Source organism: Megalops cyprinoides, chromosome 17 (assembly GCF_013368585.1).
Source record: "Megalops cyprinoides isolate fMegCyp1 chromosome 17, fMegCyp1.pri, whole genome shotgun sequence".
NCBI lineage: Eukaryota > Metazoa > Chordata > Actinopteri > Elopiformes > Megalopidae > Megalops > Megalops cyprinoides.
Genome location: NC_050599.1, coordinates 28,255,914 through 28,270,960, shown reverse-complemented (window position 1 = coordinate 28,270,960; position 15,047 = coordinate 28,255,914). Strand labels below are relative to the sequence as shown.

General features: G+C 45.3%; 1 protein-coding gene across 2 annotated transcripts in view; it reads left to right on the top strand.

The window, feature by feature from the left end:
- LOC118792114 (potassium voltage-gated channel subfamily H member 5-like) overlaps window positions 1-15,047 on the top strand; it is a 92,577-nt gene that overhangs the window by 31,175 nt on the left and 46,355 nt on the right. The window contains exons 7-8 of one of the 2 annotated variants that reach the window (XM_036549826.1): window positions 4,538-4,630; window positions 7,275-7,704. In XM_036549826.1, coding sequence (XP_036405719.1) covers window positions 4,538-4,630; window positions 7,275-7,704 — 523 coding nt within the window. The remainder of the gene's footprint in view (window positions 1-4,537; window positions 4,631-7,274; window positions 7,705-15,047) is intronic. The other variant, XM_036549827.1, reaches the window with a different exon arrangement.

Sequence of the window (15,047 nt, the reverse complement as noted above, 5' to 3'; positions counted from 1 at the left end):
AAGCTTACATCATGCTTACATGCACACAGAGCCTAGCATCACGCTCACGGCTGTAATGCTCAGTGTGGCGGCTGCATTAAGGGAACTCCCGCTTTTACACCTAACGGCCAATCGCTTTGTTGATAAAGGCAGGCCTATCATATTCTTAATGAAAAATGAACGCTCACAGCCCACTGTACTGTCACAATTATAGACAAACAGGGCAAAACTACACAAGGAGTAATATTAGGTACCAAGCTAACGTCCTTATATAATGTCTATGATGGAGATCGGCGCATTAGCCTACTGCGCCAGCTTTTCCGCCAAATATTACATGCAAAAGACGACACTATTGTGTCTGACAATTAAAGTATAGACTATTTTTGGATTGTATGATCATAATAGCATGAGCATTTATTAACATTTGGCATTTAGTGTGCTTTTTTCAATTTCTATCGAAATAGAAATTAGCTTGCTAACTAGGTGTATCGATTAGCTAGCAAGCTTGCAAGCTAAAGGTAGCTTGCTAGTCACCTGCAGCTAACTTTCGGCACATTGAAAAAGTAGCTATAAAACGAACAACAAACTGTGATACACCGACTTTATCAAGTACCGGGCATGACATGGTGACCACCTCTGAGTGTTTACTGATATTTACAGATCATGTGCAAGTCCACTTCATATTTCGGGACATTCTAAAATGCTTAACATGAAAAGGCTTAATGTGGCTTAATGTTCTAAAACAGCGATCAATGATCACCAAATTTCTCTCAGACATGTCTTGTCATAAACACTTCCACCTGTCAAAAAATGAAAACCGAAATCCTATGTGTATGGATGTTATCTTACATTAAGCGTTTTCCTCTCCATTGACCCCACCCCCACCCCCCGAAATATTTCTCCTCTGGCTAAACGCTCTTCAATTAGGCTATGTGATCAAAGGTCTGTGAGGAAGTGCTCAAACAATTCGATGCAACAAATTGAGAAGGAGAGTAAACTTCAAATAGGTAAGCCAGATTTAATTATTCATTAATCAGTCAGTGGTATTTCTCTCTCTCAGCTCTCTCTCGATGTGTGTGCCAGTTCGTGCACGTGCGCGCGGTCAGGTTTCTGTACATACCCTAAGATGAAATCCTGTAGGCGCCCCTGATCATGCTAACATGCAAAGAGAGCCTAACATCATAATGATATGCATACAGACCCTAACATCACGCTAACATGCACACAGAACCTAACATCACGCTAACATGCACACAGAACCTAACATTATGCTGGGTGAACACACACAGAATACCTTATTGAGCAAAAAATAACAATGCTGTTTTCCTTATGCATATAGCACAATTTGTAATAAAATTGTTCAACATTCAGAGCTTTTTGTTGCATTTGGCATGTATTGTGTGGGCTTTTTCTATGTATCCATACATATTCCCTAAAGTATAGGGTTCTTTGCTTTGAAGCTGTGGGCCCTCAGATCTGAACTAAAACAGAAACCAGATCCTCTTGTACACAGCCATATTAAACTTTAGTTTCTACTTGCAAAATTACGCTTTGCTGAGCGTAAATTACTGCTAATTTAGCTTTCACTGTTCTCGCTGTTTTTTTTCTGCCATCCCCTTCTTTCGTCATGCGGTGGCTGATCGGGGTGAGGAGGCGCGTTGGACGGGGACGGTGCTTTGCTTAGCAGAGGGGATGTCACTGCTCCTGGCTTTGGCCTCGATCCATACGCCTGCCACACAATATTGAATTTACCTCAGAAATTCGTCTGGTTAGTTTGGTGTCCTCGAGGGCCCTGGTGGGAGAAAAGCACCTGGAGATTCCCTACTGTTTCACTGGGAGAGACAGAGAGAGAGAGAGGGTAAGAGAGAGACAGTGGGGAAGGATTAAAAGAAAGAGAAAGAGGGAAAGGGATAGGGCTCAAAATGCTTTGGTGTCACTGGAAAACTTCGATGCAAATAAAGCCAGAATGAAACCTTCAAAGCCTTTGCTTCCTCAAGAAAGGGAAGATGGAAAGGACAGGAGGAAGGAGAGTGAAGGTCTTAGGCAAGAGAGAGGGAGAAAACAAGAGGTAGGGAAACTGGTGAGAAGAAAGAGGACAAGTGAGAGGAAGAGAGAGAGGGAAAGTGTGAGGCCAGAGTGAGGTCATGCCATTGGAGCAGATTTGAATTTGATTAAGAGAAGGGCGAGAGAGAGCAGGCATGAGTTTTTATGCAACTTTTGGGTGTGGCTGGATGATACATGGATGGATGATGCCTGGGATCCCCTCACCTCACTCACCTGGCCAGTGTAACTGGGCAACTACAGAACTACAGAACCTTGGTGGGCAACAGAATAACTGACCATATGACCCAGCTGAAAAGGAGGGAGAAGGTGCTGAATGTGTGAGTGCACTGCTATGATGTCACTCCTGAGCCCCCCTCCTCTCCATGAGAGCAGCTCACACGGCAGGCAGATGCCGGGATGTGGCGGTCGTTGGCGTGTGCGTCTGTGTGTGTCACAGTTCAGGTGAATGTCAACTCGCCATTTCCTCACCCTCCAGGGCATGGAATACATTGCTGCTTTAAGCTCCTGCATTATTGAAGCAGCTGTTGCATAAGTATCCTTTTTGGGGCAGCTAATAGTGAATTATAGATGTGAGGAACGGTGTTCATAGCCACATAAGCTGGGCTGTTTGTTGAAATATTATGTGAGTAAGTGGTGGCAGGATCCAGTTCAGGATCAGTGGCGTTGTCTAACTGTCTAAGCTATCTGTTACCTTTGACATGATCCCTAAGGTGTATTGATGTAGCACAGAACAGACCATATGGGTACAGTACAGTACATTATATGATACTTTAGGAAGACTTTAGAACACAAGACAAGATGATTGGTGTTCCAACTTCTGTAGAGTTGAATCAAAGGCAGCTAACTGCAAGCTGATTAGAAAACGCTCGAGATACAAAGATCTTGAGTTGACTTTAATTGAGAGAAGTGGCTGAAACAAGGCAAAGAAACCATGTTAATTTAAACCACATATCCATCTCAGTATTAATTCAAAAAGGACAGATGATCATTGATGACTTTATTTTAATATAACTTTATTTAAATTTAAACTCCAAAGAATTCTGTGGATCTCTAGAGTGCTGGACACACAAATAAGAACTCTGAATAAGGTCAAACTCAGGCACATTTTAACATTAAACCTTGTTCATAGATGTGTAAGACTACAGAAGAGACATGAGATATGTAGGTCTTCAAGCATGAACTGCTCTTGTCAGGTCGTGCCACATCATCTCTATTGGCTTCAAGTCAGGACATTGACTAGGCCACTCAAAAATTTTGCTTCTTTTTAGCCGTTCAGATGTGGACTTACTTCTGTGTTTTGGATCATTGTCCTGCTGCATTGCTCAATTACACTTTAGCTTCAGTTCACGCACAGATGATCAGACATTCTCCTTGCAGTATACATACATCTACTGATGTCTCTGGACACATCTTCAGTGATATTCCTGGAATCATCGGGTGTTTTGGGTCTTTCAACATCATACACCCCCTCCAGGTGACCCAGCCGGGGCTGAGCAGATTGCATCATGTGTCCAGATGGCTAGCTACTTATGACTCCATGGCTCTCCTCTTTTGAGCCACAGCCATCTTGAAGCCCTCTCTGCCACATCAGTGGTACTGTGGATGGCTCTTCTCTTCCTCTTTCCCTCGATGCCCAAATGACTGAAGGCTCTGGCTAAGGAACAGGCTGCGAATCCCCTGCATCCAACCTCCACAGGGAGACACCTCACTCTCCATCCTGCCTGCTGACAGTCGCTAACCAGTCCTGCGTACTTGGAGAGCTTCCTTTCTAAGGTCTCTTCCAAGTGATCTTCCCATGGGACTGTCAGGTCCAGCAGCACAGCTTGCTTGGTGGATTCAGACACAAGGACAATGTCTGGTTGCAGGGTGGTGGCTGCAATATGGTTGGGGAACTTCAGCTGCCGTTCGCGTTCCACCAACAGCTATATTGTTTATATCTTATAATGTAAATCACTGCCAGACCCTCTGTTCCCAGAGAAAGCATACACCACAAGACATCACAGAGGAGGTTTCCAACTAGAGAAAGGTTTTTAAGCCCCCAAACCCTCACACAGAGTTAGTGTATGTTAAGAGTGTAATTAATTCAGGTTAACAGGAGTCATCTTTTTTGAGGGATTCTTTCTTCAGTGGCCACAACGGAATGGTCACACTGTAATGGAAGCATTGTATGTATTGTATGAATGTCAAAACATTCCTAAACATTCCCATACATTCCATATTAAAAGCCTCCTGTTTGTGTGCAGGTGTCAGCAATGACTGTCTGTGACTGATGCGATGTTATCTGCTCTCATTTGTCATATGTAAGATGTTACCTGTGTAGAATATATGATGACAGATTTTGTCGTTGTTGTTTACTTTTTATGCCTAAACTGTTTGCTGGTGAATAATGAAAGGAATTCATCAAAAAGAAATCAGTTAATCAATAGATGGATCAGTCACTCCCAAACAGGAATCTTCCCAGTGTCTTACCACATATCTGCCTGTCTCTTTAAAGGACCCCATTTCAGACGCCTCGTCAGTTGGGCATCTGCGTGAGACAGCTAGCGCGCACAGAAACACAACCCGGGGAGAGGATTCAGTGCTCCCGGTAACCGTGCCTCTCACTGTTTTCCCCGCCATGCTGCATCTGCCCCCTTAGCCCCTGCATCTGCCCCCCTCACCCACCCATCTCACTTTCACCACCTCCATCCTCACTCTATCTCTATCTGCCCCTCACCATGTCCATTTGCTCCTCACTGCGTCCATCTGCCCCTTTACCCCCTCTATCTGCTCCCTCACCCCCTCCATCTTTGCACCTCACTGCCTTCACCTCCCCTTTTACCCTCTCTGGCTGCTCCCTCACCAACTTGACTTTCCCCATCATTGTTCAGAGAGGGGTGGCCCCACCATGCACCCAGGGCTGCTCAGGAGCCTCAGAGGCCCATAGAGTCTGTTCATTTAGACACCTCACGTCACCTTATTGTCATATGTAAAGGGCTTTTGAGTCTCTCTTGCATGCTTGTGTACCCTTTCCCCTCTGTTATGTCAGATCCTTCATACACATATACATACACACACACACACACACACACACACACACACACACACAGACAGACACACACACATACACACACACACACTGCAATTCACCATGCTTGCTGAAACATGTCTGAAGTTTTTGTTTCCTTGCGATTTGTTTTTGTATGTGTATGTGTGTGTGTGTGCATGTGTGTGCTCTTTGTATCTTTGGTTCTCCTATGCCCTCCCCTGGTGGGTTGTTTGCAGTACACATAACTAAAAACACAGTGGACCACATAGCAGTCATGTGGCATGCCCCTCTGGGACACCTCAGCCATGTGGAGAGGCAGGTTAGCCAATCAGAGCTGTCTTAAGGGTCCCGCTTTGACTCCTTGGACAAACTATTTTAAATAAAGAACACAGTAAACAACTTTGTTGTTTCTCACAGATGCTTACAGACAAAAAAATGCTGCATAAATTAAGAGCATTCTCCGCTGAGACCCATTGTTGAAAACTGTTTATAGACATTAAGCCATCTTTGAGATTGCCTTTCCAGAAGCCGGTAGCACAGAAGCAGTGGGAGCCCTGTGTGAGTTTAAATGCACCCCCAGGTTCTGGCATTGTGTTTTTGTACTAATTGCATATTAGCCAAACTTTTATGTACATTCTCTTTGTTTCCTCAAGGGGATTGTGTTTGGGAAAATAGCTCCTTTCAGGAGCATAAAAAAAACCCTGACAAAAATAGCCTTTTCATTACATAAAGGCACAAAAACAGCTGATGAAAGAGCAGAATTGCGGCAATCAGAAGCTGTTAATTGGAGGCGTGTGGCACACTTCAAGAGAGCGCTGTCACCGTTGGTGGGGCTGCTTGGGAATCCTGATGAAGGGATGCTCCCAGCTGGGAATCAGATCCCCTCGTGTCCCAGTCGCAGTGAGGTAGATGGAGCAAACGCTAACACTAATGCAAGGAAAATATGAATGAAGGTTGGGAGCCTCAAGTTCGAATGAATAGAGCTGATCACATATTGGTATAAATCATTGTCAGTTAGCGGTCAGTAGGTGTTAGCAGTGACCATGAACGTTGTGGTTTTCAGTGTGGCTGTGCCTTTAACTTGTGTTATTTTCTGCAATTGGCCTCCGTGGCACAGGGGGGCACTCTCTCACACCACAAATTGGTATGCTCCTCTGCACAGATAGGCTGCTGCTCTATACCCAGAAGGGAGACTGGAAGCAGGCTTTAATAAACACCGAGCATTAGTACAGGGTAATCTCTATGTCCCTAAGTGAGGAGGACATTAGGGACATTAAGGCTGATTGTTTCTCTCCACATGCAAGGCCATGCCCACTTGCGTCAGATGTCAGTCAGCACAGCGACTGCATGGAGTAGCCTAACACCAGTGCCCTTCTGGCTGCTGTATCTCTAGGGCAGCATGGGACTGACTACACAGTCATTCTGGTGAACTGCATACTGGGTACAAACATAAGGTGAAAGAGGGCACAGCTGCAAGTCAGAACTTGGCTCTGTGGGTGGAGGCCACAGCTAATGTTAATGAAAAAATGTCACCGTGGTGTTCAGACTAAGGTCACAATGTCTGACCCCAACCAAGAGCTGCAATGTCAGGCCATACCCAAACCATCAAGTAAGTCCTCCCTACCAATCCTGCCCTCTGCTGGGAGACCAGTAGAGAGAGAAGAAGGCGAGGGGACAGGTGTTTTGCAGCCTGGGGTGAGACCAGATTCTCCTCAGTCACATGACAGGCTTCACATTATAGAGCTGTACTGCAGGTGGAGGAGCTGCACAGTGGCTATCACACAGGAGTTATTCATGTGGCTCACCTTGTGACTCCACCCTGTCATCAGTATGCATCAAGGCCATCAGGGCACCTCCATTTAGACTGGAGACAGCAGGCTCAGGTCATGCGACTGCTCACAGCCTCTGTCAGGATCACTGTCAATAGCAATGATTTTTGTTCACTGTTTCTGGCCTGTTGGGTTTGACTTCAAAGGGGAGTCACCCTTGAATGTATGTTTGTATGTGTATATGTGCATGTGAGTATTTGTGAGTAGGTGTGTGTACTGTATGTCTGTGTGTATTTTTAGAAAGGTGTGTGTGTGTGTGTGTGTGTGTGTGTGTGTGTATGCGTGTGTTTGTGTGTGTGTGTGTGTGTGTGTGTCTGCCTGTGTGTTTGTGCATGTGAGACTGTCTATAATTGTATCCTCCGTCCCTCCCTCAGGGCCTCAGCAGCTTGTTCAGCTCTCTGAAGGTGGTCCGCTTGCTCCGACTGGGACGGGTCGCCCGGAAGCTGGACCACTACCTGGAGTACGGGGCGGCCGTTCTGGTGCTGCTGGTGTGTGTGTTCGGCCTGGTAGCCCATTGGCTGGCCTGCATCTGGTACAGCATCGGCGACTACGAGGTCATCGACGAGGCCACCAACACCATCAAAACGGACAGCTGGCTTTACCAGCTGGCCACCAGCATCGGCACACCCTACCGCTACAACGCCAGTGGCTCCGGCCAATGGGAGGGCGGCCCCAGCAAGGACACGCTCTACATCTCCTCCCTGTACTTCACCATGACCAGCCTGACCACCATTGGCTTTGGGAACATCGCACCTACCACCGACGGAGAGAAGATCTTCTCTGTGGCCATGATGATGGTTGGATGTGAGTGGATCCAGCTTCTCTTTTTCTGGGTGATTGAAAGTTTCTGTCTGTGGTTCATTCTTGTGCATTCTAGGTGGTTTGGGGGGGGGGGGGTTGTCTCCACATTCAAGCCTCTGTGTGAGTTTGCATGGACTGGCAGGTACACCTACTCTTTATGGATCCAAGGATCTATGGTGTACCATTTCATACAGTATTGTATTGACATCCAATAACTCTGCAAAACAATTATTTGTTTTATTGTTAATCAAGGAGGATAAAGGGGAACAGGTTGAAAGTAATGATAGATTTAAAGGTAATGTTTTAGCTTCCCCTGTTTCCAGCTCACCAGCCGCCACTGGTTAATATCCAATGGCACTTGACCCTCTGAAAGTTAGATCAGTTTAGAACAGCTGTGTGAACCTCAATGTGATAAACACATGGTCATCCATACACTAGGGGGCAATGTTGTTGGAAGGTGCAGCATTAAGGAGGAGAGTGGGGAAAAGGTCTGGCTGAATGCCCTTGCAGTGGCAAAGCAGGAGTCCTTCTTAAAAAATCAATGAAGACGAGGTTAGTTAAATTGGCCCCGAGTCCTGATTGTATGAGAAACAAACCAATTAAAAATCCCCTGTTGCTGAGAGAGGGACCAGTTCCGGCTCATTTGCCTTTGATGGTGGATGGGATCGATATCGAGACAGTAGGTCAGTGTCTTTGACCCCGGCACTGGGGACACATGGCGGATGCTGGGTGTCTCTCCAGCTGAGCGCAAGCAATTAGTTTGATTGAGCTGGTGATTTAAAACTGATTTGGGTTTGACATATATTTCACAGTTACAACGTGTTGTTGGGGGTGTAAAAAGATAACAAGTGGCATGTCTTTAACTTGTTCAACTCCCTATTAAACATGTAAGTCATCAAATCAAATCAATCACAGTATTGATTATTTATGATAATTTTTTTTATTAATTCACCGAACAGTACCTGAAAAATTAGTACAGATACAAATACAGAGTTGGATGCAGGCTGGCTCTTTATATGCCTCTGTAAAGCTTAACCTCATTATATCACTTTTCTACTATAGAGCTGGAGCCAGGCTGGCTAATAATATCCCTTTCCCTCTATAGAGCTGGAATCAAGCTGGGCCATCTAGTTCAGTTTGCTGGTGGTTTTCCACTGTTGGACCAGCTGCTCAGCCTGCTAGTGGGACTGGTGCCGCTGATGTCTATAAAAGCAAGCTGTGTGGCTGCAGTATGTGCTTTCACCACCCTGGTGCTATAATTTACGACAATGAACATGGAGGAGTCACGGGAAGCAACTAGATTTAGGTTGCACTGATATGGAGACTATATTTGCAGTATTTTTTCAGGAAAACCTCAACACTGAATTGAAGATGAAGGCCAAGCAGCTGCCCTCATCTGAGTAAAAGTAGCATTCAACATGGCGTCACATGCTACAGTTCTGGTCGCGATCACTGTGTTGCAAAAGCAGTGATAGTGGGTGCCGGGATAACCAGACTCTAGCTCATGCCTTTTGGTTCTGCCACCATAGCAGCTGGAGAGGTTGCATTAGAGTTTCTGGACACACTGGAGACTTATAAGAAGGACATGAGAAAATACTGTCAGCAAGGACAAAGTCATTAAATCATAACTCTGAATGCAGGTCGATTCTCTTTTACCACATCACTCTTGGTTGTTTTCCCACCAACAATCTTTGTAAGGAAGCTCAATACCAGCACATTAAACCACAAAAAATGTTCATATCAAAGCACATCATATCATAACATATATTTACGTTTATTTAGAGGCGTCCATCTATGAATACTAAAATGGTATCCTAGGAGCGGGGCGATTTTTTGGATTAAAAAGAATGCTGATTCACAGTTCCAGTAACTGGAATTATTCAGGCCCCAAGCCCAACCTTAATAATTGAACAATCATCATTCAGTTGCTGAGTAATTTTGGAATATCCCCTAGGGGCACTGAGTCATGTAAAGTAAATTATCTTAAAGTGTGGGGTAAGTGATCCTCAAACATTTATTTCTAATTACCGCCACATAATTATAATGTGCGACTGGTGTTCAAATGTGCTGGGACATTCTGAAGAGGGCTTTTAAGGGTTGTATCCAGGGCACGTGATCACCATCTTGAATGAAACTGCAGCTCTTTCCTTGCTGCTTGAAATCAGACTCTTTTTCCACACATGGATATTTTATCAAATGCAAGGATGACAGTGGTGCTCTGGAATGCAGTGCACACCAGCCATGGAGAGTTTCTGAGAACTGCAGCCTCCCCAACTGGGAATCTGCGAATCTATCTGTTCTCTGTCTAAGCTGCACAGATCTGCTTATTAGACAAGGGATGTATGTGTGTATATGTGTGTGTGTGTGTGTGTGTGTGTGTGTGTGTGTGTGTGTGTGTGGGCGTGCATGCGCGTGTGTGCGCCCATGTGCATGCATGCTGTGTGTGTGTGTGTGTGTAAGCGTGCACACCTGCATGTGAGCGTACGTGTGGGTGTGGGTATATGTGTGTGTGTATGCATGCACGCTGTGTTTGTGTGTATGTGTGTGCCCAGTATATCTGATAATGTACTCCATCCCTCAGCTCCTTTACATAACACCCGTTCCACCCTCAATACATACACACACATTCTACACACACACACACACACACACACGCAAATACAAATACACACTCACACACGTAGCACTTAGGATGAACCGTCACATGTAACACGCCCACGTGCAGCATTGGCATCAGTTTGAATAAAGTGGTGTAAACGTTTCTTCATGTCTGTTTTGCGCTAGAGCTCAGTGACACCAGAGCAAACGATCTGATGCTTCTCCACTCATTTGGCAGAAGTCCTTACGCACAGTGACTCACTGTACATTAGAAGGCACACAGCGCAGACCACGAATACGCACAGCCTCAGTAATAACACACCTAACTCTAACTGCTGCCTCAACCCCCTGCGTGTACCCAGAATACGAAGATGGAATTTTGCATTAGTCATGTGACTGGCTGTTTGTGAATGCCTGACAGCCTGTCAGAGCGATTTTCAGGAGCATGTCTGCGTTCCTCTTGTGTTGCCTTTTGATGGTTGGATGGTTTCCTTTGGTTCCGCTGTTCGTTCTTTGGTTCTATGTGAGTGCTTGCTTTTTGGTTCTGTAAAGTGCTTGCTTCATTATTCTTTAGGAGCACTTGCTTGATGCTTCTCTCAGAGTGCTTACTTTTTGATTGTTGGTACAGCATTTGCGACTGCTGCTTTTTCTCAGCTTTTGCTCTAAGCAGTTCTCTGCCATTCACTCTTATGTTTAATGTAAAACAATTACCAGAGAGGTGTTTATTAATAATGGCCTTCTGAATTCACCAGGACACATTTTTAAGAAACTTTCATGTAATTCTGGGTAATTTAAATCCCAGTTAGAGGAAAAGCAGAATTTCTAGGGACACTGGAGGAGATATTTCAGAGAAGCTGAAAGCCTTGTGCATGAGACTCATAGTGAGAAAACTCCATCCCTTCCCCCCTGGGAAGATGTGGGGGCAGGCCACCCCATGAGTCACCACAGGAGATGCACGTAGCAACGGACAGGAAGTGACCGGGGAGCGCCTTCCCAAACATGTAACCCACCCCCAACCCCGAGTGAATCCAGAGGGCAGCCTGTCTCATCCTGCAATGTTCCACTGGGCCCCCAGGGGACCCCCTCTACACTTGGACAGAGGAGTTACGAGCCTCCTGTAAATGTCGATCAGGGCTCCTCAACTCGGGGTCGGGAGGGCTGTGAGTTTTATTTCCCTTCAGCTGCTAAAAGTTTTAGGGGTTGGGCAGGAAGATTGACTAGTTCAATTAACATCAGTGATCATCAAATGATGGCGCTCCAGGATCAGGGTTGAGTAGCCAATCAGACACTGTTCTCCTCCAGGACCAGGGTAGAGTAGCCTCGCAGTCACTGCAGCCCTCCAGGATCAAGGTAAATAGCCCTGCAGACACTGCAGACCAAAACATTTCAAATAGATTTTCACTCATGAGCTCAGTTTCCTGCTTCCCCAAATATTTATTTGGAGAATCATTTGTCAGAGTCTGAGCTTTGTAATTCCCACCTACACTCGTTATCTTCCTCGCAGACCTTCCCCCGTTTCCGCCTCTAGAGACAGCGTGTTACGCTCAGCTCTGAGACTTCCTGTAATCCACAAGCTCTCAGGTTGGGCTTGACGCGTAGAGCGGGGACGATGTCCCCCAGGAGTGAGAAAGAGGGGGACGCAGGGACAGCACACCCAGTCTTAGCCGCTCGCTATCCCCCAGTGCTCCTGTGGGCCATGAAGGGGGGCACACAGAGGATGGAGGCGCGTGATTCCTGCTGTCCCGACAATGATCGAGGCACTCCTTTTGTTACCCGGCCCCTCACACGCCCCCTCGTGTACCCGTTTTAGCTTCAGCACTCCCTCTCTCTCACACTCTCCCTCTCTCTCTTTCCCCTTGTCTCTCTCTTTCTCTTTCTCCATCCCTCTCTCTCACACTCTCATTTTCTCTCTCTGCATTGAGCGTGCCATTCAATACCCCCACGCCCTGGTGCACTTCAAAGGTTGAAAGGCTTGCCAGCTCCCGTCAGCTCAAGTGACGCTTGTCACTTGCTCTTTTTTCCCTGGGGGGGAGATTGGGGGGGGGCGTACACCGTGTTCCAGCAAAGGCGACAGAGACACTGAAAAGGATTCTTTCCTTGGCTACGATAATCGGCCTTAATTGGACATTTGAAAGTGACTGTGACTTTCAGGTGGCAGAGGATGAGTGGTGGCCTCCGCCCGCTTGCAGGGGCGTTGCGGATCGGCCCCCTCACCCAGCAGAGCTCACAGGTGTTGGAGTCCCTCCCGGTTTAGTCAGGACATGGCGCACTGCGTTCGCGAATCCCTGTTAATCTTGTTCCGCTGTTGTGATGCATTTCTCTGCTCTCTGGCTATCGATTCAGAGCTGTGCTACTCCTAAGCACCACTGCTAAAGGCCTGGCTGACTAATTACCACAAACATTCCAGCATTCATTCCACCTTTCATACCACCGTTCGTTAGGAGAGCTTGTTGTTTTTTATCCTTAGCCGGTATTTATTGCTCCAGTTTGTTTTTTTTTCCTTGGTGATGCTAGTGATTTATTGGGCTTGGATGCCAGATGAATTCAGGGGATTTAAAAGGTTAGGGGACATGGCACAGATAAGGCCCACTGCTGCTACAAAGCACTCGATACCGGCGCACATTTTTCAGCCAATGTCCAATGCTGTCTCTAAAAGTCTGTGCCTGATATAAAGATTCTGTCTTTATTCCTGGGGGATGGAACTAAAGACTATAGAAAAGAGATTCCACCTCTTCTTCAAGGCCCATAAACCCCTGTACCAGAGTGCAGCACGGTCACAAATGAGCTGCTCTGTTAGTCACAGGGGTTCACTCAAGAGGAGGTGGTTAGTGGATTGAGGTTAGTCTCCATTAGGGATAGGTATCGTTAGGATTTTATTGATACCGATGTTGATAACGATACTGCTTATCGCTACCAATACTTATCGATACTCTTATTGATACTACTCTCCATAATTTGGTGCAAAAAATAAAGACATTACATGAAAAGATGTGAAAAGATTCAACAGTTATAAGGGGTCCAAGTATGTAGTGCTGGAACCCCTTTTGTGTTTGTTCCGATTTTTATTAGGGGTCCAAGCACATAGTGCTGGAACCATATTGTGTTTGTTCCGATTTATATTATTTTTTTCTGCCCTAAAAGTGTTTGCACAGCAAACCATCATGTTAGAGCTACCAAACTTGGTAGATAGGTTCCTATGGTCACCCACTACTCAGTAAAAAAAAATACCCCGGTTGGCCAGATGGTCCAATCATCACCAAACTTGAGATCCCTTATGTACAGGCCATTAGAGTCCAGCCTACCAAATTTGGGGTAAATCCGTACATAGGTGGCACTATAGCAAACAAATGGTCATAACTCCTAAATCAATTGTCCCATCAACTTGAAATTTTGCATGCTGTGTCTTGGTCAAAGGACCTAATAATGTCTAAAAGGACAGGTTGATAGCTTGAACAAGATGGCCGCTATCAGCCAATCAAATTTCAGCAGCCCTTAAACTGACTTAACTATGACTTATCATCATGAAACTTGGCAGGTAGGTTCCTATGGTCACTCACTACAAATGTTAGAAAAATTATCCCGATTGGTCAGATGGTGGCGCTATAGGAAGCAATAACACGTTTTGGCCTATAACTGTTGAACTGTTTGGCCTAGAATCAAAATTCTTTTTTCCCCTGATTCCCTGCATCCAGATGAACAAAAAAGCCTCTTGGACCAAAATGATGTGCCGATTGGATTTCCGCCACATTTTGAATTTTTGTAAAACCTATCTCCTCCTAGACGGTTTGTCCGATTTGCACCAAATTTGGTACACGGCATCTTCAGACCAAGATCCTTAATCCCAGTATAAAGAAAGCTGCTGTGTTAAAAGATATGGCCACAGTAAGACAATGAAAACAGAGGGTGTGGCCTCTATTTATATAATGAGCTAAAACTCCTGAATGCAAGGTCCAATCATCACCAAAGTTGAGATCCCTTATGTACAGGCCATTAGAGTCGAGCCTACCAAATTTGGGGTAAATCCATACATAGGTGGTGCTATAGCAAACAAATGGTCATAACTCCTAAATCAATTGTCCCATCAGCTTGAAATTTTGCATGCTTTGTCTTGGTCAAAGGTCCTAATAATGTTTTAAGGACAGCCCTTACACTGACTTAACTATGACTATCATCATGGAACTTTGCGGGATTGTTTTGGATATGTCAAATAGCAATCTGTATGAAAATTACATGGCGAACTCACTTTCCACCACTCCCCCAGTCCAGATGGCTACACCCAGATCAACATTCATCGACCCAGACACCTAGACTCAGGTCAACTTTCACTGAACTGAGATGGCAAAAATCATTTGGCTTCTTCTAATGGCAAACATTCTTGCATATAATACATGTATTTCACAATGGCAAAAATTGACCTATTTAACATTTACTGGCCATATCTCCTAAACCAATTCCCTAATAAAGTTAGAATTTTGTATAATGCATCTTGGTCAAAGGTCCTGATAAAGTCTTCAAGGACAAGTTTATGACTCAGAAACAATGGCAGCCATTCAAACTTCCGCTGATGTGCTTGGACCCCGTAATCGCCACTTGCAGCTATACTTTTATTATTACTTTTTTCAGAAATAAGTTAAATTTGAAAATATTAACAACCATAAGCCATACGTAAGTAGTTATCTCTGGTTGTCAGGACAGTCAGGAAGTTCAAACTTAGGCTACCTAGTAGTTAGCGATTTATGCTATGCTAG